Source organism: Acartia tonsa, chromosome 1 (genome assembly GCF_053477335.1).
Source record: "Acartia tonsa isolate MP-2025a chromosome 1, ASM5347733v1, whole genome shotgun sequence".
Classification (NCBI taxonomy): Eukaryota; Metazoa; Arthropoda; class Copepoda; order Calanoida; family Acartiidae; genus Acartia; species Acartia tonsa.
In genome coordinates, this window is record NC_137260.1 from 21,291,560 (window position 1) to 21,312,767 (window position 21,208).

The 21,208-nt window shown below is 31.4% G+C and overlaps 2 protein-coding genes across 2 annotated transcripts in view; both read left to right on the forward strand.

Moving 5' to 3' along the window:
• LOC145314829 (chromosome transmission fidelity protein 8 homolog) overlaps window positions 1-1,208 on the forward strand; it is a 2,795-nt gene extending 1,587 nt beyond the window's left edge. Inside the window, exon 4 of the mRNA XM_080154913.1 lies at window positions 686-1,208. Coding sequence (XP_080011039.1) covers window positions 686-825 — 140 coding nt within the window. The 3' untranslated portion in view covers window positions 826-1,208. The remainder of the gene's footprint in view (window positions 1-685) is intronic.
• On the forward strand, window positions 1,187-18,197 carry LOC145314819 (uncharacterized). The gene is made up of 20 exons (XM_080154903.1): window positions 1,187-1,341; window positions 1,965-2,129; window positions 2,835-2,907; window positions 3,076-3,125; window positions 3,875-3,989; window positions 4,950-5,056; window positions 5,432-5,616; window positions 6,126-6,200; window positions 6,514-6,577; window positions 7,055-7,121; window positions 7,340-7,422; window positions 7,715-7,802; window positions 7,992-8,104; window positions 8,481-8,647; window positions 11,434-11,505; window positions 11,670-11,724; window positions 14,961-15,010; window positions 16,554-16,661; window positions 17,213-17,291; window positions 17,883-18,197. The coding sequence occupies exons 1-20, from the start codon at window positions 1,237-1,239 to the stop codon at window positions 18,021-18,023; spliced, it is 1,962 nt and encodes a 653-aa protein (XP_080011029.1). The 5' UTR covers window positions 1,187-1,236; the 3' UTR covers window positions 18,024-18,197.
• The last annotated feature ends 3,011 nt before the right edge of the window (window positions 18,198-21,208 follow it).

The following is a 21,208-nucleotide window of genomic DNA, read 5'->3' on the forward strand; positions in this document are numbered from 1 at the left end:
AATTGTCGGGATCAAAATGGCGACTTGATGTGCTACATAGATCCCCGACATTTATCGGTAGTAATCAATAATTTAATAACAGCGTAACTTTAAGGTGTGATTAAGGCGAACTCTCTATTTAGAATAAAACTTAGGTGGATTGGCTCAAGTTTTAAATAGCAATGACTTAGATTAAAGATTTAATATAGACTTTTAACGGTTATAAATCTATCTCAACCATGTATACCCAGAGGCTGTTATTCAGCATTAATTCCATTTGAAATTGCTAAAAATTTTGATTTTTTTGTGGTGTAAGGAATAAAACTTGTTTTTTTTTCTGTAACTAAAGTGTTGTGGGTAATAAGGGAGTGGGTTGTGTGGAAATTTCACTTAGAATTGTTTGTCAGAATCCTTGTTACTGTGTAACTGTAAACTAAGTGTCAAATATTCATAGCCCATATTTCAACTATTTCTTTTTGTAACAATAATAGTGATTTATCGCATCGTATTATAGACAGCTTTCCGCGAAAATGAAAAATTATGAAAATAAAGCTGGCAACTAAATTTATGATTTTTTTTTATTTTAAGTAGAAAAGTCTGTAGAACGATGTTATAATACATAATTTTTCAGTACTACAGAGGATATTAAGCGTTTTTGAAGCCATACACTAGGGAAAAAAATTCTTATAAGACCTCCTTCTTTCAGACCTAGCCATGGAAGTAGAATCAGACGAGAACCAACAAACCAGTTCCACTAAATATTTAGTCAAAGCTATCATTAGAAACAAACTTATTTTTAAATCAAGACCTAAACCCATCATTGCTAATGTTCCCAAGAAAATATGAAAATTCTTTTGTAGATGTATTACCTATGGTGAAAAAATATATTTTATCTTATAAATTGTTAGCGATAATAACCTTTTTTCAACCAACTTAACTGTAATTGCATAATTTTTTTTACTTTGAAATGTCTTAAAGTCATTTCTTGTTACTTATAGAAAAAAATATTTTAATAAACATTTTCACTTTTGGGAAATGAAGGATTTTTTTTATCTTTTGAAATGGTTGATTTATCTGCGCCTGTCCTTAAGAAAATAACTAAGTATTAAATTTTGTTAATTTAAATCATATTATTTGTAAAAGTACCTTTTGATTGGAACCTATACGCTTAAACTAACAATAAACATTTATGGTAAGTACAACATGTAATTAAAAATTATAATTTCAGATATTTAAATGTTATTATAGAAACTAACAATGTCGAGTATATACAAAGGGATATGGCCCATAAAAGATGTGGATTTGGATTTTATTATTGAATTTGATTCTGATGAAACTGAGATTGATGGTCAAAATGTCAAGGTGTGCTTCTGCTGTTATTTTATTAAGTTATACCTAGGTATTATTATTAAGATCTAAAATATAAGACGTAGATTTGGCGCGAACTTTAATAAATCCTATTTTGTTTAAAACAATAGACCTCGTTGGAGCTCAATTTCAAGTCATCATCTAAGGAACCCAAGGGCATCATCCGCTCGTTATGGGATTTGATACTCTAACGCCCACTTTAGAAGATTAATTAACATCCAACAGACTACGAAACTTTCCAGAACCTTATTGTAAGTTTTAGTGATAATAAAAATGATATTTGGCCATCGGTTGTTGTTGTTGTTAGGTATATCTTTTGATATTAATACACAGACCAGGGACGTTTAAGCTTTTTATTTTGAGGGAGGTAAAATCAGTTGTTTCAGGAGTTTTTATGGGGGTAATATTATGTATTTATTTTTTTGAGGGGGGTAAAACAAACGGTTTTTAAGTTTGAAGGGGGTAAACAAAACATCCCTTTTTCACCAGCCTTGGACGTCTGTGACACAGACAGATGGATACCTGGTTACTTTTAACTAAGGGTTAATGGCATTAATGTTGCTGAAATGTAGCTTAATTTCGAAATTACAGCTGAATATGTTTTAATTTCTAACTAGGTTGATTCAATCTGGATAGACTTGAATCAGGGCCTGCAGCTGATCCAGGCCTCCAGCGTGTCTCTCAATATTATCAGCAAGCTGTGGACGGTCAACTCCAACTCGTTCTGTCCTATACTGGAGTTTCTGGCGGAAGCAGCCTTTACTAATCCAGAGTTTTATCAGGTTAGGATCTTCCATATAATAAAGTTAAAGGATCTCGTATCAGTCTGTTGTTGTTGTAGCCCTGATTCTCTGAAGTTAGGACTCAGATGCGCACACGGAGACTGGAAGTGAGAATTCTTTGGCCAATCTTAGATTGGTACCCTTTGCGCACAGCTGATTGTATTCTATGTTACATTTAAAGCTTACCCGCAATTCTCGTGTAAGCAACTCAATTATTACATCACCCTGGCATAGAGTTTAGGCAGGTGTTCCATATTAAGCCAACCTAATTTCAAACGCGGAGCATGGATGAGGGAAAGCATGGTTAAAGCTGCTTGATTGGTAGAATCCTAACTTTCTACAAATCTCCCTCCTTACAACCATAGGGAATCTCAGGGAAGGTTGCGTGATTATAATCTGACAAATTGCGACAGCATTTGTCAACCAAGTGCAAAGTCTATAAGGGGACTTGAACACGGTTTCTCCCAACCACAGCGTAGTGCGCTAACCACTATACTATGGGACAGTCTGTTTTACCGAAGGATCTCGCAAACCTATGAACTGATATGGTTTTCTTTTACAGTGTGTATTAGGACCTGGATAGGTTTATAGCTATTTGGTTGAGTTTACCAACACCTTCTACTACCCGCCCCCACATGTTTAATGTCTTTACTAACATTCTTTATTTACCTAGACAACAGACATTTTATTGTAAATTAATTTTAGGTTTGTTTGGAAAGCCTTGTTTTAAAAGGTTTGGTACCAAGTGAAATACATCCTGAGTCTTTAGTCGTTATAGGTAAGCTTTTTCCTTATCTTTCTCTTTTACTTGTTAATATCTTTCTTTCCTTCAATCATACGCACTCTTTTCTAAGGTCTTTTCCCTGAGAAGGAAATGCTTTAATTGTATTTAAATTTCTATTTACTACAATCACATGTGTTTTAGTTTATTATTGAATGATTTTAGATCATGATGATTTGAGAGATTTTAATGTACCATCTCCTCCAATATTTTTGGTAAGTAGAAATTTTATTTTAGAAAACTGTAGGTATTATGGACATAAAGCAGATTGTAACTAATTATAGAAATGTCTTGCAATTCTTACCATCAAATAACTTTACTTTATATTGTTGATCAACTTTATTAATACATGAAATGCAAGCAAGCAATAATATAATAACTGATAACTCTGTGTATAAATATATCCTGGGTTAGATTTATAAAGTAACTGCGGCGTCCTTACCTAGGGACTCAAGCCTACAGCTACAGGGAGCGAACCTAGCTATGCTAAATTTAAATACCAACTAAAGAGCCTTTGATTTTGCACATTATATATTTGCAAGTCCCAGCTTGCAAAACTTTTTTATGACAGCTAACCCATTTAGCCTTTACCCTTATTTAGCTGTCTATTTATATTAAAGAGGAGTAAAGCTACTTTTTGTCAATACTACAAAACATTGTTATGGGGAAGCTTTGTAAAATATTTTTGCCTAGATTTCAAAAGTTTAATGGTAACTTGATTTTTTTTGCATATAACGATGTAAATTGTATAAATAAACCTTTGACTATAGGAAAAAGGGGCAATAGCTTACATGGTCGGATGAGTACTAATAACCTGCCCCCCCCCCCCTTATTAAATTTTTTTAAAAACTAAAGGGTGGGGAGGGAACAGGGTGTTCATTTGAAAATAAAGGAGTGCTCAACCTGGTAAAAGCGTCTAAAAAAAGAAAGCAACACATTTGGCTAAAAGATAACTTAATTTTAGGAAAAACAAGAACAAGAACAATTGGATATAGAGGAAGAAGAATTAGAAGATATGGATCACAAAGATTCAATTGTTATTACAAGAACTTCAATTCCTTTCAACAAGCCAAAAGAAGGTATTTTTTTAGATCTATTAAGAAATAGTAGAACAGTACGGAAAAACAGGGACAGGGAAGTGTTACTACAGGATAGAATGCTCTTTCCTGAACAATTTACAGTCTTCGAGTTAAATTTAGTTTGTTTTACGTCATAACGTTAACATATTTTAGCGATCCTAAGCTTCAGAAGGACGGACAGACAGACATCATTCTACTTTTGTATTATTGATATAAAGTAGGTAGGTATCTACTTACATAGTTTTTTTTTGTCAAGCTTAAGATTTCAATATGATTGAATTTCCTCATTTGGGTAGCTTCATATTATAAGTTTTGGGATGGTTAAAAACTGTTATTCTTAGATATAGCCTTTGGATGGTTTTAGGCTATTTTTTTGTTACCTTCTTACTCCTTTTATAATACATACCCATAGATGCTAGGTGCGCATTCACTAGTTTAATATACTCAATGTATACCTATACCTATTGTTATTCAAGCACCACATAGTATTAGAGCATTCACAAGGGGGCCTCGTAGCTCAGTGGTAACGCACTGAGTTACGGTGATGAGAGTTCGAGTTCTAGTCCCCATGTGGCAACTCGAATTTCTCAGTTGAATACATTAACGCAACTTCCCCTGGTTGTATAAGAAGGGGATTATTTCGTAAGTTTGTATACTTAATAGTCAAGCGCATAATATCAGTACTACCCTTAGGTATCTAAAGCTCCTCTGCGGAGAGCGTCATTCATTACAGTGACTTAATTTGGGACACCTGCCATAATCAGCGAGGGTGAGGTATAATGAGTAGCTCTCATGAGATAGCTGGTCAAGTCATAATGTGCTTGAACGTGGAGCTTGATAGCCCTAGTAGTGGCTATACAAAAGTGTCTCAGCCTACTCCATAACTACTTAGGTCCAAACCCTAAGAGACTATGTGCTAATCAATCAATCAATTAGAGTATTCACAGGTATATATTTTAGGAACCCCGCCAAGACAGAAAAAGACTGACAGCATGGAAACAATTATTAAATCTGAATTTGATGATGATGAAGATTTTGGTAGCGAGCTTACAGAAGCTTCTACTGTGGTAAGATTTATTATTATATGGATGCTTCTTTAGAATGAATCTAAATTATTGTTAAGGCATTGACTTTTTTTTAGATATTTAGGTGGGGACTGATTGTAAATAGAGCTTATAATATAGTCCCTAGATTAGATAGTACCTATTCTTTTTAATTAAAAATCATTTAGGGAAAAGATTCTTACATACACAATACATGGGGAGGGATATTGTCTAATCTCGCCAAGTAACAGTAATAATAATCAGTGTGCTCGAAAAACAAAATTTTATATGTATGTATTATAGATCCTAAGTAACACTACCCACTCAAGTAAATAGAATAGTAATTAGGTAAATACTTTTTAAAAAATTGAATAACTAAAAATTCATATTCTCATTCAGATAGAACCTGCCATTACCAAGCAAAAGTATTCCAAGCTGAAAAAAAGAAAATCACAAGATGACGAAACACCGGTTATCTGGAAAATTTGTATAGTATGCAACAAAGTTTTACCTGGAGAGTTCAGGTTCTACAACCATTTTGTTGCCAGTCATCCTGGTGCTGATCCAGCAATGTGGCCAGCCAGGTAAACTTTTGTTTCCTCTTGTATACGAAACATAACTCTAATATTTTTTAAAAATCAAAATTAGTTGACATGCCCTTGCTCATAATCAAACTAAAAGCACTCATTACTTGACCCTGGCCTACTGTAAACTATTGGAACCCTGAATGGACCCTAACATTAAGTTTATACCAATATAGAGAGGGGGGAGGGTTATTGATCAACTGTTACTTTCAGGAAAAGCACCATGCAACTATCATATTAACTGTTAGGTATTATATAAGGTAGTAAGGTTTTATGTCTGAAGCTTTTGATCTTAACAACTACTGAGCTGATTGAGTTTTCCTTTGAAGGGAAGCTTCTCTTAGGCTCCCTGATTAATTTTTGGCTGCTTTATATTTAGATTAAATTCTTTGGATTGTTTTAGGCTATTTTTATGACCTTTTTGATTTAAATATTAGGGGTGCAACCGCTAGTGTATAATAAGAAACTTAGTTTATTAGGTTAATTTCATTATTGAATTTAATTTGTAGGCCTGAAATGAGTGAACAATGTGAAGGATGTAATAAAATATTTGACAACCACAAGCTTTACATTGCGCATACCAGGTATAAAAACTAGTTTAAAGGTAACATTTATATTGTGAAATCATAACACCAAAACAGTTGAATATCTTAAATTTTTCGAGCTAAAGCCACCTGTATACGTTGTTTTAAAACTTTAAATAACAGCTGGATGTGAAAACTTTTTCGTGATAAATGTAAATTAAATGCAAACGGGTATGAATATGTTCAAGCGCGGATGCCAAGCCTTTTTTTTTATACACCATATATTTATATCTATCTATTGACTAATCTAAAAAGTCTCTTACATGTTAAGTTTTTGTATGATTAATTGTACGTTGATTATGATTTTATATAGAAAGTGTGGAAAAGTGATTAGAGAACACGAGTGTCCTATTTGTAAAAGTCTTTTTACATCAAAGGTAAAATATTCTATTATTTAGTTTTAACTAATATGTAAGAATTGCAAAGATTTTTATACTGTAATTTACCTACTTATACATTTTAAACATTTTGAAATACGCCACAATTATGTAATATTTTCGTAATAATGCACATTCCTGGAATAGGGTTCCAAATTATTCAGTCAAAATAATAATCTCATTGCAAAAATTGTTCCTAATTTATTCCTTCTTCCCGAAAGGGACCGAGAATTTTTTGCCATGTGGTCAAACATTGACAGAATATTTTGAATACCCATTCAAGCATGATCAATATTACGAAAATACGTTAAATAACTAAATATTATAAAGATTATGTAAGATTTTTGTATTTAAAACATAAGAAGTGTAATGCCCAGCCAAACATTGACTAAAACTTATTTTTGGCCATAAAAAAAAAAATTGGCGACGTATGCGGCCAACTGACTACGAAACTGAATAACTGTTTGATATTTTTAGCAACGAGTTTTCAAACACTGTCTTGTAAAGCATAAACAAGAGAAAGATTCCTGGCCAAAACAACCAAGTAAGTAGAAGATTTATTGAAATTTACTCGTACTTTTAAACTTGCGTACATTCTCGGTCTACTGAGAATTTTTATTCCAGTGTGACTTCGAAACCAATCAATATCTGTTGGATTAGAACTGGTTATCTTCCATACTGAAAAACGCGGAAAGCTGTAAATAATACAATACAATAAATAACTATTATCATATAATTCTTAATTCCTTAATTTTGATTAAGGTAAAAAGTTCCGTCTGGCTGATTTAATGGAGAGAAGTAATTTAAACTGTGGACTTTGTAAACTACCTCTTAACAACCCTAATGTAAGTGTTTATTAAGCAGCAGTAGGATTAGGAGGCGCAGCTATTCTATAATCAACATATCCTTTATGGTTTGGTCTATTGAAAAAAAGTAAAATTGGTAGTTCACAATTTTCTGCCATAGGGGTCGAACGAACAATTTAATCTTTTTATCTCATTTTGCATCTTAATCGACAATAATATGCTGTTGTAAAAGTAAATTAAATAAATAGTAATACTTTATTTTATTTCATATAATAATTTTGTCACATTTAATTTGATTTGTACCATATTTTTTATGCAAATTTTTTTATAGGGACTCGTAAAGCATGAAAGAAATCATGCCGACTCCTATATCTGTGTTATTTGTGGACTACCATGCCTTCTTCTAGAAAAACTGATAGGTAAGTCGGCGGCTAATATCATATTTCACCCCGCAGGGGCTAGGCATATGTTTTTTTCTTTACAAATTTAAAATGGGGGACGATATCGGAATATATGGATAACCATGCTTTTAACTACAAGTTTTGGGGCTGATATTTTAAATAGGTCACATTTAATAGCTTTAGAAAATATTTTCGTTTTATTTTTAGAACACATGGATACCTCACATGCTGCCAAAAGTACCTACTTCTGTAAAACCTGCGGATTTTTTGCTTACGATGAAAAATCTTATCAAAATCATGTTAATAACATTCATCTCAAGGTAAAGTTAATCACAAAAAATTGAATTCCATTTTGAAAAGTAAAAAAGTGAAAGATTTTATATTGGATCATGGAAAAAAAAAGAAGTAGCGGATTTCGTCTTATTTTCATAGTAGCTTTTCTCCTTTTTCTAGCCCCTGCGGGGTCTATTTCCTAACCCTGCAGGGCAATCATCATCATTTACCTAAAATAACCTATCAAAAGCTACTGTGAAAATACGACGAAACCCGCTACTTCGTTTTCTTTCCATGACCTTTTATTTGATTTAAAAATTGGGGAGGAAAACTTATTATAACTAATCATTCGAAATATATATAAATACATGGTTATCCCAAAAGTATATTAACATTTCATTTATAATATTAGAAATTTTTAAGGGATCAAATCAAGAGTACAAATGCTCCGAGTGTACATTCAGTACTTTCATTGAGAGTACATATTTAGCCCACAAGCGCCTGCACAAGCAGAGCTTACCTGGCAAGACTTTTGTTTGTGATGAATGTGGAAGAGAATTTCCAACCCTCAATAAAATTAGAAATCACAAGTAAGTTTAAAATTTCAGAACGCTGCGCACTTAACCATATTTCTACCTCTTCTTTTCTAATATATGGAGAGAAAAAATTTAGAGGAATTCGATGAACAAGTGCTTTTCTTTAGACAAAGTGACATTAAGTTTTTTTATAAATGATATATTGACAGTTGGGAAAATTTGTCGTCAATTGAGCTTGCTGATATAGATCTCATTTATTGGTCAGTTCGTTCATCCATTAGGCAGGATGGGTTAAGGGAAGTAGATAATAATGTTAGCCAGCTGCCAGCATCACTTTATTACAGAACGTAAAAATCTGGTGCAACATCCAAGTTATGATATATTGATTATTATAAAAATCAATACTATCAAGGAAACACTTTCGTATTTAGATATTACCTTTATATCAAGATTTATCGCCTGTATGCATAGACGTCCAAGGGGGGGGAAGGGGTGATTACCCACCCCCCCAAACAAAAAAAAATGCCTCTATAAAATAAAGATTACCCCCCCCCCCCCCCAAAAAAAAAAAAAAAAAAAAAAAAAATTTATTTTCAAAATTTTACCCCCCCCCCCCACTGCGAATTTTAAAAGAAAAAAAGTTGACCCTCAAAATTTCACCTTAAAGTGATACTTTTCTAATAGTTTATAGTCCACTAACTCGTAAGCAGTAAGAATTCAAATCCATTAAGTCCCTTCTAACGAAATATTGGCAACTTTTTGCACACATTTTCGCAAACGGCAATTATTTCCTTTATTTGAAGTTTTGGATAATAACATTTTCATAAAAGTTTTCAGTAATAATCATTTAAGCTCTATTGTTGAGAAAAAATAACTGAAAAAATGTTTTTCCATGCAAAATAAGCTTAAAATCTAATGATTTTAAATATTTGCGATTTAATGGTAAAAAAGAATATTTTTTGCTTTTTGATAGCCTGAATATGTTTAATTTTGTTTTTTATATAATCTATTCTTTGAAAAGACATGCATATTCTTGCAGATTTTTAAAAAAATTTAAAAAATCAAAAATCGAAATTAATCAAAATTTATCTATAATAGCCTTTGAAAAATACTTTTGATATTTTTAACCTATATAATCAATAAAATCAATGAAAAATAAAAAAGTTTTATAAAACAAACTTTTGGAAAAGGTTTAAGATAACTTCATAAAATTAGCATTTAAGTGGGATATTTTTCTTGTCTATTTTAAAAATGCAAATTAAACATAGTTAACGAATATTTAATTAGCAAGAATAATAATAAAATATTTCAATAACTACTTAAACCTTTTTGTGGCTATGTTATTTATTTAAACAGAAAATCTATTTTGTCAGAATTATAAAAATAATGAAATATTTTCAAACAAGCTTGCAAAATAAACGTAATTTTATCAAACTTCCTCACAGTTTTTAGAAGATATTGTTGTAAAATATTAATTATTAAAATAAAATCTTTAATTTACAATGTTTAAAACACCTAAAAGTAAATTCTAAGCAAAATTAGATTTATTCTCTAGATTTAGAGTAGCTGCGCTACTTAAAAAAACATCTAGTATTGAAACCTACAGCTGATCAAAAATCAATAGTCATAAATTGGTGGTTTACAGAGCTCGATCTTTAAATCGTTTATAGGTGATTTAAACCGGGGCGATTCATTTGGCGCACCATCAAATTATTAATATCAATCTTTAAATCGAATTTGCATGGGCGATTTGAATCGGGCAGTGGCGCGGGCCCGGCGCGGCAATGGCACTCACCGAGTGGCATTGCCGGTTTAAATCGGGGTGAATCATGCACTGAGCCCCAACGAAAGACCCATTGCATATGTAATAAATGGATATTTTTTTTAATTACTTTAATATTTTATTGCAAAACTATCGTGAAAACATTTTTATAGTTATTTTTAAATTAAATTATATATTAATGTTTTATATAAAATACCATACTGACACGGTATTTTATATAAAATACCTTACTGGCACTGCTTAAGTAATAAAGTTGTACTGGCGCGGATCGATATTTTAGTGTGTGCGCAAGCGATTTAACAACACCGCGCCGAAAATCTTTTAAAAATCAGGTGCGCTGTGGCTTACCACCAGCGCGCCTACGGTTCACCTCTGAATCGCCCCGATTCAGCGCGGCATAAAAACGATTTAAAGATCAAGCTCAGATATCTAAACATATATATGCCTTACAGATTTATTTTTAAGATAAAATGTAAAGTATATTATACGAGATGTCATTTAGTCAAATTTTAAACAAAATAATTTTCATTAATTCATTAACAAAAAATAATGTTATAAATTTAAACTCACAAAGAGACTATTGTGTATTTTGATATTATGTTCTTTCTGCAATCTGATTCAAAACAAACTCTTTCTCTCAGTCAAGTCAGGGATGAGTTTAGTACCAAAAAAAATAAAATAAGTTGAAATACTTTTGATTTAATTTGATATTATTGTATAATATTTTCTTTTATATATAATTTAAGAAATATATTTATAAAATATTTACCTGTCATAAAGACGACATATAAAAACAACATCCTTATAAGGAAATTAAAATCTATTTTCAAAATTTTCAAATTCATTTTATGCTTAAGAAGGGACGAGAAGGATTTGAATCTCAACATTAACTTGTTATTTTGCTTGTATATTTATCATATTTGTTTACAGTTTATTGGTAAAGTTTGGTAATACTTTATTTCGAGTCTATGCCATTGTGCCCCCCCAAATAAAAAAGCTTTGAACGCTCCTGCCTGTATGATATTGATTTAATATTTGAAACATGTCTAATATTAAGAAAAACCCACGAAGCAGAGAAGAATAGTATATACGAGTGTAAATATTGTGCAAAAACCTTCCATCAAATATCAGGAAGCTAGTCAATTTTGTCCTATACATAAGCAAAAAAAGAGTTAAAAAGGGACTATTTGTTACCTTAAAAGTGTTTTGATTCAAATTATTTTAAAATATTTTAATTAATTTAAAGGGGAGAAATAAACTTTTTATCAACTTTAAATTGACCAGCTTACCTCTAGTGTTAAAAATCCATGAAAGAGTTCATACTGGAGAGAAACCTTTCCAATGCCAGGTAAAACATCATTTTTTGGTTTAAGTAGTTTGATTTTTGTGTGTATGGTTAGGTGGGTCGATTTTGGAATTTCACATTAGTAGACATTGGCAAGGGTTACTGGGCCAATATAAAACCCTGTGAAACTTGAAAGAGGTTTTTTAATCCAAAAACAACGGGCGCGCTGGGGGTATAAAATGTACCCGACCACTTATAAAACCAAAAATTTAAATTCCGTCAAACACAGGCAAGTTGCATATCAAAATGACCGCATTGAAATGCTGATTACAGATCTGAAACCGTTTTGAAAAATATTAATTCAGTCTGAAATGATTTTCAAATAACCAACCAAAATGAACATTTTTGACTAAATCAGCTGTTTTTAGGTACTTAATGAGATCTTATTCGAACTAGGAGCAATATTTTTCAAAACGGTTTTCAGATTCGTAATCAGCATTTCAATGCGGTCATTTTGATATGCAACGTGCCTGTGTTTGAAGAATTTAAATTTTGGGTTTATAAGGGGGTGGGCACTTTTTATACCCCCCGCGAGCCGGCAGCCATAAGAGCCAAGTCACTTTTGAAACTTAAATGGGGCTTATCATACATATATATGACTTCCGCAACTTATGATAACAGTAAAATCTAAAAAAAAAGGGTGAAATGGACCCACCCTAATGGTTAGATAGATTCATTGAAACGGTAGTAGAGTGACATCCATTTTCACTAATACATCATTCAATACATGATGGAGGTTGGTTGCAAGCTAGGAGCACACAGGGATCTAAAGAGATAAGACTATGGCCGATAATTTGATATACAACCCCAACGATGATATGCAAAATTACCCCTTCTGCAATTAAAATTCATTAAAGTCCCCTAAGTTGTCAAACAACGAATAAGAAAACGTTATTACAAAACTTTGGGGACCAATGTGAATTGTCCCCTCGGAGAAACATAGCAAACAGAATTTTTTTTTCTTTTACTGCTGCACTACTTTCCTAATAAATGTTGTAGCATCTTCTCCTCAATGCATTGAAATAAAGAGTACAGTAGAATAGAATACTAATGCCCCCCTTGTCTTAAATAAACAAAATGCGGTGCTTCTTTCTGTGAAAGCATTGTTAGGGTTAGAAGCTGTTTCATATACCTATATAAAAAATAAAAACAAACAGGACCTAGAAAGATTTAAAGAATTTGTTAAATTAAAACTTTAGCGATAATACAATTTTTTGCTAAACTGTAAATGTAAAAATGTTCTTTATTTAAATAAGCTGCCAATTGGTCAACACTAAAAAAAGAAATTTCAGTGTAGATCCATTATTATCGACAGAAAAAAATAATAATAAAACATATATTGCTTAAACTAAAGCGACCTATGTATCAAAGTATCATATTTAGTAATTTATTGAATACATCTGCGCAATGTTTTTAAAAATACCACTTCTCTAAAAATTTCGCAGCAACCCTACTGCATAACGTTGCAAAAATCCATTGCGTATTTTCACTCACCACCCCTCTTGAGCATTAAAAAACTGCATACAAAAATCCCTCTGCAATTTTGTTTTGCCCATTATTTTTCGCAACGTAGCTTCTTTATAGTTTATCATTTGAATATTTGAAAATTAACAGAAAATGTAATAAAATTGAAAAAAATCTGATGGAATTTTTGAAAGGTTAGTTAATCAAATTTTACCAATAATTTTTTTGCCACAATTTTCATTTCGCATTTATAAAATTTTCGGGTCCGTTGGATAGCGTTTGCTTTTTCTTGCATACCAGGGAGAAGGAGGGGCATTGGACAATGAATTATATTAGTACCCAAAGTTTTGTATGTTATCTCATATGTTGGCCTCTAAACTTTGGGGACTGCAATTATATCTTGATTGGTTTGTACAAAGTAGCAGTGTCTAAACTTTTCTACCCAATTTCTAATCTACAGAAAGGATTTTTTAAATTCGGTGTGTCACTGTGTATATCAATTTATCTTTCAGAGTCTTATACCTGAAAATCCCTCTTGCCTAAATAAAAATGAACATATAGAGTATGTAAGCTAGGGAAGTTTCAACAAAGTTATTCGCTGCACAAATGGTTGAAATCATCCTTTTATTTTGTTTTGTTATTATTATTGTTTTTGTTTACATTAAAAATGTAACAACAATTATAGACATCTTTAAACAATACTTTTAAGAAATAGGAGAGAGATATTTATTAAGAAAAAAAGACAGTAGATATCTTTTGAATAATTAGCAAGGCATAAGAAGAGAAAAAAAATAAAATATTCATTACTAGCGGATAAGCCCCCAGGGTGGAGGGGGGTTCAATCAACGACCTTTTTATTTTAGTTTCAAAAAGAAATATTTTTTGGTGGTCATTTGTTTCCAGGGCCGTTGTTCACTTTCCCACAATAGTTTAAAACCTTTCCTTGACCTATTAGAACCATATCAGTTGAGTGGTTACACAAGACAGACCGAAATGCTGTAACTTTTAAATAAGGATATCATGCTTGTTAAAAAAATACTAATATTGTAAGAAGTATGCATATTTATCAGCTGCCACTATTAGTAATTCGGGTGCTTTTTTTAACAGTTTGTTGCTAAAAGTCAACTGCTTATACCATCAACCAGCTGCCTTGTTGATATATGTCCGGTAGCAGCTGCGTTGTTATTTTTAAATTAGCAGCTAACAGTAAGCTCATAATCCTAGCCGAAAATACCCGCCCTATATTTGAGCCTTTGCTGCGGCTTAGGATAAGTGTTCAAATATTATTATTCAAGTCTAAAAAAAATTTAATTACACTTTAAGAATTTTGATCTTTTACCCTTCTTTGAATTCAGTGTATTTTCTAAAAACTTTGTATTTTCTTGTATCTATTTGAATGTTTGCAGTAACTGTCAATAATTAAGAAATACATTATTAGCAATGGTTAGCAACTATACTTTTGTAATAAGACTGATTTTTAATGCCAAACATCATACTGAATAACAATTGGTGACTTGGTTTCTGATGATGATGAAGCAGCTACCCTATGACTGGGGTTTGTCTGAAAGAATCTATTGCATTATATTTATTTAATAGTTGATAAATGTAACATATATTGCCCAAAGAGCTTTCAATCTTGCTTAAAAATTTTATATCATTTACATAATTTTAGTCAAGTTATTGGCAACATTTGTTGATGGTTTATTGTTTCTGCGCTAATTATTGATATCACTGTTTTGTTTTCGATTTTAAGAATAATAATTAAATTATTTTAGGATTGTCCACAGAGGTTTGGATCAAGATCTTCCCTAATCAAACATAAAGAGTAAGTTTTGTATTTACCTATAGATAATGATATCCAGCAATCCGAAGTACTTTATAGGATTCTGATACGATATTCTAAAATATTCAAAACGGATCCAAATCCAGTATAAGTTTTTTTTGTCTAATGGAGTCTGAATTGCTATATTCCATTTATATATATATATATATATATATTAATTTACTGAGAACTTGCTCCTAGAGGCCTCTTGATGAAAAGGGGTGGGGGGCAGTGGTAAGTCAACTATTCACTTTCCATTTTAGCTCAGAAATTGAAAAAATTGTTTGGCGGGAATATATTTTTCCAGTCATCAAAAATATTTATAAACCTTTCCTGGACATATAAGAAGCTTTACTTTAATGAATAAACCCTATCGGTCCAGTGGTTAGCAAGGTCCTGAGACTTTAGCCAACAAAGTAACCTTGTTACCTAGAATTTGATGTAAATACTTTATTTTATTTCCCCTTACTAAAGTATGGTACAAAATACATGGTTTTACAAAGTGGCCAACTATATAAAGTGCATTACTTGCAGGAAGTGAATTCTAGTTTTTTCAACAAGGTATTTCCGTTAAAGAATCATTTACTTTATTTTGCAGTTTTTTCTACATTAGTTTTTTTTCTTTTTTGGTGGAGCAAAAATTAAGTTTTTTTATTAAAATATCCAGTACTTATATAGCTAAAATCGTCAAGTACGAAATATACCCAGGAATCTAAAGTGATATGACAAAGGACGATAAATTGATGTAAATCCCCAATGATGATACACAAAGTTACCCCTCGTGTAGATTATAATTTAAAACATTTGGACTATCAAATTATTGTTCCAACACATAAAAATTCAATAGAAGTCCCCAAAGTTGTTAAGTCAACGATTAAGAAAACGATATTATAAAACTTTGTGGACTAGTGTAATTAACATCCTATTGTCCCCTTCCTCCCTGAATTGTACCCATTCTTTTAATAGTATTTAAATTAGACATTAAAATCATTCCGCCTATTTTGATATGCAAATTCAAAATTGCGTTATTTGCAGAATATTGACGGAAGAAAAATACACCAGACATCAAAATTGTTGTACTTCTATTAATAGTTCTTTCAAACTTTCACCTTATTTCGTACTTTATAGGGCAATATATTTTTATCTGTTTAAAAATTGAGATCATGGAAAGAAAACGAAGTAGCGGATTTTGTCGTATTTTCACAGTAGATTTTAAGAGGTTATTTTATGTTAGGCTAGGTAAATGTTAGTAAAATTGGCCCCGCAGGGATAGAGCCCCCCGGCTAGGGCTAGAAATAGGATAAAAACTACTATGAAAATACGACGAAACCCGCTACTTCGTTTTCTTTCCCTGATCCAACAATTGAGAATCACTCATAAGAAAACCCATTTTTTATGGCCTTATTTTACTATGTATAACATTGTAGGAAGTTCTGCTCTTTCTCAATTTTCACGTGCCTAACGCACAGCGTGAGCTTAAAAGTCGCTGATTTATTCAGAGACAGATTAAAAAATAAATTATTAACCAAAAATAACTTTATTTTAGTAACATGCATACGAGTATAGAAGACATGCCCTACAAGTGTTTGCAGTGCAACAAAGGATTCACTAAATCTCGGAAACAGCTGTACCTTGGCCATATGAAACAACATAGGTAATATATTATTATATTATGGTTTATTTTTGGGCAAATTTTGGAATCCTGATCCGGAATCCGTTTTTTAATAGCGGATTCCGGATTCTTAATTGGTAGGCTAAAATTAGCGTTTTAAAATTAAGTTTTTTCTTTCAACTACCTCTTTTTGAAGGTAAAGATACCCCCCCCCCCACATCTCTTCCCACATAAACCACGAAGTTGAGAGTTGGCTGTACAGTGGTCACATGACATCAAAATATATTTATTTTCATTTCACAGCTTTTTATGCTTTATTTATTTTTTTTAAAAAGCCTTTTTAAATACTGCTAGAATCCGGAATCCGAATCCGAAATCCGCCAAAAATAAGAATCCGGAATCCGCTAGGAATCCGCCACTTTTTTTGACGGATTCTTTTAAGAATCCGAAATCCGAATCCGGCCCAAAAATTCGACGGATTGCCATCACTAATAAGTAATAAGAATGGATGACAGTTTAATATGAAATATGATAGATTGATAGACAGAAGCAACAAGAATGACAATAGTATTATGATTGTTTTATTTATTTAGTGGAATAAAAGACCATGCTTGTCCAATTTGTAGCTCCTCCTTTACCTGCAGAGCCTATCTGGCTAATCATTTTAAAAAGGTAATTTTTAACATTTTACAATATCAATAGCTATGAATTTGTGTTCCAGTCTTTTTTTTTACCTAAAACAATTAAATAGGGAACTCTGCCAAAGAAATTTTAGCTTCAAACTAAAAATAGATTATTGTTTTCCACTTTAAAAAATATTGATGACTCTATTTAATGCATTACACTAAATTGTTGCTGCTATGCTTATAAAGCGAAGGGTTAGCCCGTATGTCCATAACGGATAAAACTCATTGAAATAGGCATGTTTGAATTGCCCTATTGATTTAAAACTTGGCATGATGATCTCTGTCAGTTAGGTCTGATTAAAAAAGCGTAGCAGCTCTATAATTATTACAAATATGATTTTTTTTTTATAAAATTATCATATCACCTTGTTGTTTCAAATACTACTACCTAGAGCTAGTTGGTACAATTTGTAATTTTGATTAAATTTTTATGCAATTTTTGTTCAGATTCTTGAATAATATTGAATATTAAATCCGTTGTTACCCCATATTTGTTCGTGTGTCTGACCGTCTGATTTATTGAGCTTCGCTTCTGTGAATTTTGTTATCCTAGTTTATTAAAACTTTTATATGCTAGGTTCACAAACAGAAGCTAACAGATGCCGTGGATGATCCCTTGAAAGACTTATCAGCTCATAATAACAAAGAGATAGATGGAGATGAAGAGGGTTTTGGTGACTCTAATAATCAGATTACTATCTCTATTGTTCAAAATTAACGATATAGTAGTTTGATTTTCAACATACAAATAACCAAAAAAGCCGAAAAATAAATGACATTTTCTACAATATATTAATATATAGAGTAAACGAATATAGACTGATTATTTTTGTAAGTAAGTACATGAATTATATGTAAAATATGTTTATTTAAAATAAAAATAATGATTATATCTCTTTATTTTATTTCATACGATTAAATTGATTTAAGTAAAGCAAAAGCTACTCTCTAATTCACTTTTCTGATATTCTTTTTGAATGTTTATGACCTAATGTAGTTCATTTTTAACATTTGGCGAGAAGATTACACAAAGTACATCCAAATAAACACACTGTCTTACACTTCTAAACAAATTCTGGGAGGTCTAACCTAGCGAGACCCTTTCTTAACCAATTTAAATTAGAAGAATAAATATTATTAATAATCAATCTTATAATTTTTGTTAGTTTACTATCTGAGGAATTCTGTCTATAATACGAATCGATGAATGGGGTATTCCTGTCCAGTTTTTTGTTTAGGAATGAATATTTTTTACCCGAGGGAATTTTGATGGACCATTTATCCACTATTTAAGGGGTTGTTTATATGGGAATGATTATTCTGTCCTTGAACATTTTTGGTCTTTTTCCTGTTGAATTTTTACAAACATAATGTCTAACACTATACACTGTTAGAATATATTATAAAATTTTATGTAAATTGTTTATGCACATTTTCTAATTATCAGGAACAAAGGGTTAAATGATAGGAAAATATATCTTAAGAGCCTTAGCAGCAAAAAAGAATACTTGCGTGAAAAAAATACACAATTTTTAAGAAATAATATTAGTTAAAATCGAAGCTATCCATAATTATTTTTTACTTTTATATTCTGCTTATTATTAAGTTCTGAAACTACAAATGTTAATGTTCGTTTGTTCTACCGTTTCAGAGCTTCGCATTTGTGAATGTTGTCATCCGTATTTTAGATAGTAATAGAAAATTAAGACTACATACTCTAATTTTACAAGCGTAGCTTTTCTAAAATTAGGGTCGGTCCGTCCGTCCGTAACGGATAGCTTTTTATATTAATTTAGGCATGTTAGAATTGTCCTATCGATTTCAAATTTTGCATGGTAATTCCTTTAATAGTTAAGTACGATTTAGAAAGCGTAGCAACTCTTTAATCATCACTAAAATGTCCGTACGTCCATTTTAAACATGTTGATTTTTCTACTTTTTTAACAACAAATTTTTATGTGATCTAATTATCCGTTTGACCTGATTTTTGGTATATTGATTCCTGGGACAACAAAGATCAACATTATAAGCAAAGCAACTCTATAATCAAGTCCTAAAAATGTAAGTATGTCCATAAACATTATCCTGTATCAAGCTGTTTTTCAACAAATTTACTTACAATTTTGCTTCAACTCTTATACTTTCATATTTTGATTATTCAGTTTAGACACTATACAAGTGCTAATGTCCGTTTGTCCTACCGTTTCAGTGCTTCGCTTTTATGGATGTTGTCATCCTTGTTTTCTTAATGCATTGATAAAAACTGTTAGCCAAATTTTATTATGATTTTGATAAAATTGACAATCAGTTTCTTCCTGGACTGGTTAAAACAGAATGCAAAGCTTTGGCATTTGGTTTGCAAACAAAAATTAAAATTAATCTTCTTTATGATTATTCAAACAATCAATTTCAATTTTAAAATAAAGTCATTTTAATTATTGTACATAAAGTAAATCTAAAATTAGAAGACTTTTTAAGCCAGAGATGGAGGTGACTAGACATGTTTCTTATTTCTTTGGTTACTTTTGTTGAATCTTGATTTCTTTTATTCTAAAAAATAGTGTCCACTGTCCAGACTTTCCCACCAATAATCTATAGAAGAAGTAATTTTGTTTTATCATCATTTACAATGTTTATCTTATTTTTATCCATTAAGATATCTTCTTCAAAGCAGTACTTAACCGCAGCCACCCAAGAATAAATGGTATAAAACTACTTAATAATTAAATTTTTCCATAAATAATTCAGCTTTCTTGACTTATTTAGTCCATCGTCATATTTCTTATAAAGTTTTTTTTTGAATCATAGAGTGAACAATTGCTTTGGACATAAACGTACTTGGTTTAGGTTAAACCAAAAGTTTTGAGGAGTAAAGCTTCTACCATATTATGTTTTGGCCACAAACAATTTATTTTAGACAAATCTTGCTGTGGATTTTGTAGCAAATAATCGATTTAAGAGAATGATTAGATCAAGCGTAGAGTTTTTAAATCATAAAATCAATAAATGAATTGGACAATACTATTATTGCAAGTATATATATGGTTTATGTGTGAAGGATTATTAACGAAACCTGACCATATGATATGCATTGCATATAGGAAAAAATCATTAATCAATGTAATAAACCACATCATACACTCCGATAAAGTACATCGCCCTATATCACCAGGGTTTCCAAAGGTAAGCTTCATTTAAAATATTATTGTTCGAGGTGTTTGAAATAATTGATATAAAATATACGTGGATATTATAACAGAGGAAATATTGTCTTCAATTTAGGTTGCTAAAATGGACATCATTTATTGATCATTCAGCTGGAGGGGGGAGGGGGGTGTCGTTATTTTATTTTCACTTTATTAGAGTAAATGTAAATCTGGTGTAAGATCCAAGTAATTCTAAATCTATTAAATTAGTTTAATTTTTGAAGGTTTGACTTTCGTAAAGCGTTTGATATGGCTGTAGATTTTGGTTTGTTATCACGCTGGGTAAGTTAATATAGAAAAGAGGCGAGTATAGATTTTATCAGGGGAGCGTGATTCTTGTGGGGCATGCAAATTGGACAAAAAGTCCCAGGTGATTGTTGACTACCTTCTTTCTCACGCCTCTGGTTTCATTCTTTCCTAATAAAGATATTATACATATGTAATAAAAGAATATTATCAAATTCTCACTCAACAAACCAATTGTTTGTTCCCTGGAAAGTGGGTATACGACGTGTTGTCAAGGTACCCACCCCCCACGGGTGGGCAAGGCATGCCCAAACATATGTTTGGGCCTGACAAATATAAATTTATTTTTACTTTAAAGGGAAAGTCTTTTATTTTGATTTATATTCATTATTAATGTAATTTTTTTTTAAATAACCAAAAGTTTAAGAAACATTATGATTTGAAAATGAAT

Excerpts from the sequence above, each read along its gene's own strand:
- LOC145314819 (XM_080154903.1), top strand. The coding sequence starts at position 1,237 with ATGTCGAGTATATACAAAGGGATATGGCCCATAAAAGATGTGGATTTG. Across the intron at positions 3,990-4,949 it reads TTTCAACAAGCCAAAAGAAG|GAACCCCGCCAAGACAGAAA; the intron begins GTATTTTTTTAG and ends TATATATTTTAG. Across the intron at positions 7,122-7,339 it reads TTCCTGGCCAAAACAACCAA|GTAAAAAGTTCCGTCTGGCT; the intron begins GTAAGTAGAAGA and ends ATTTTGATTAAG.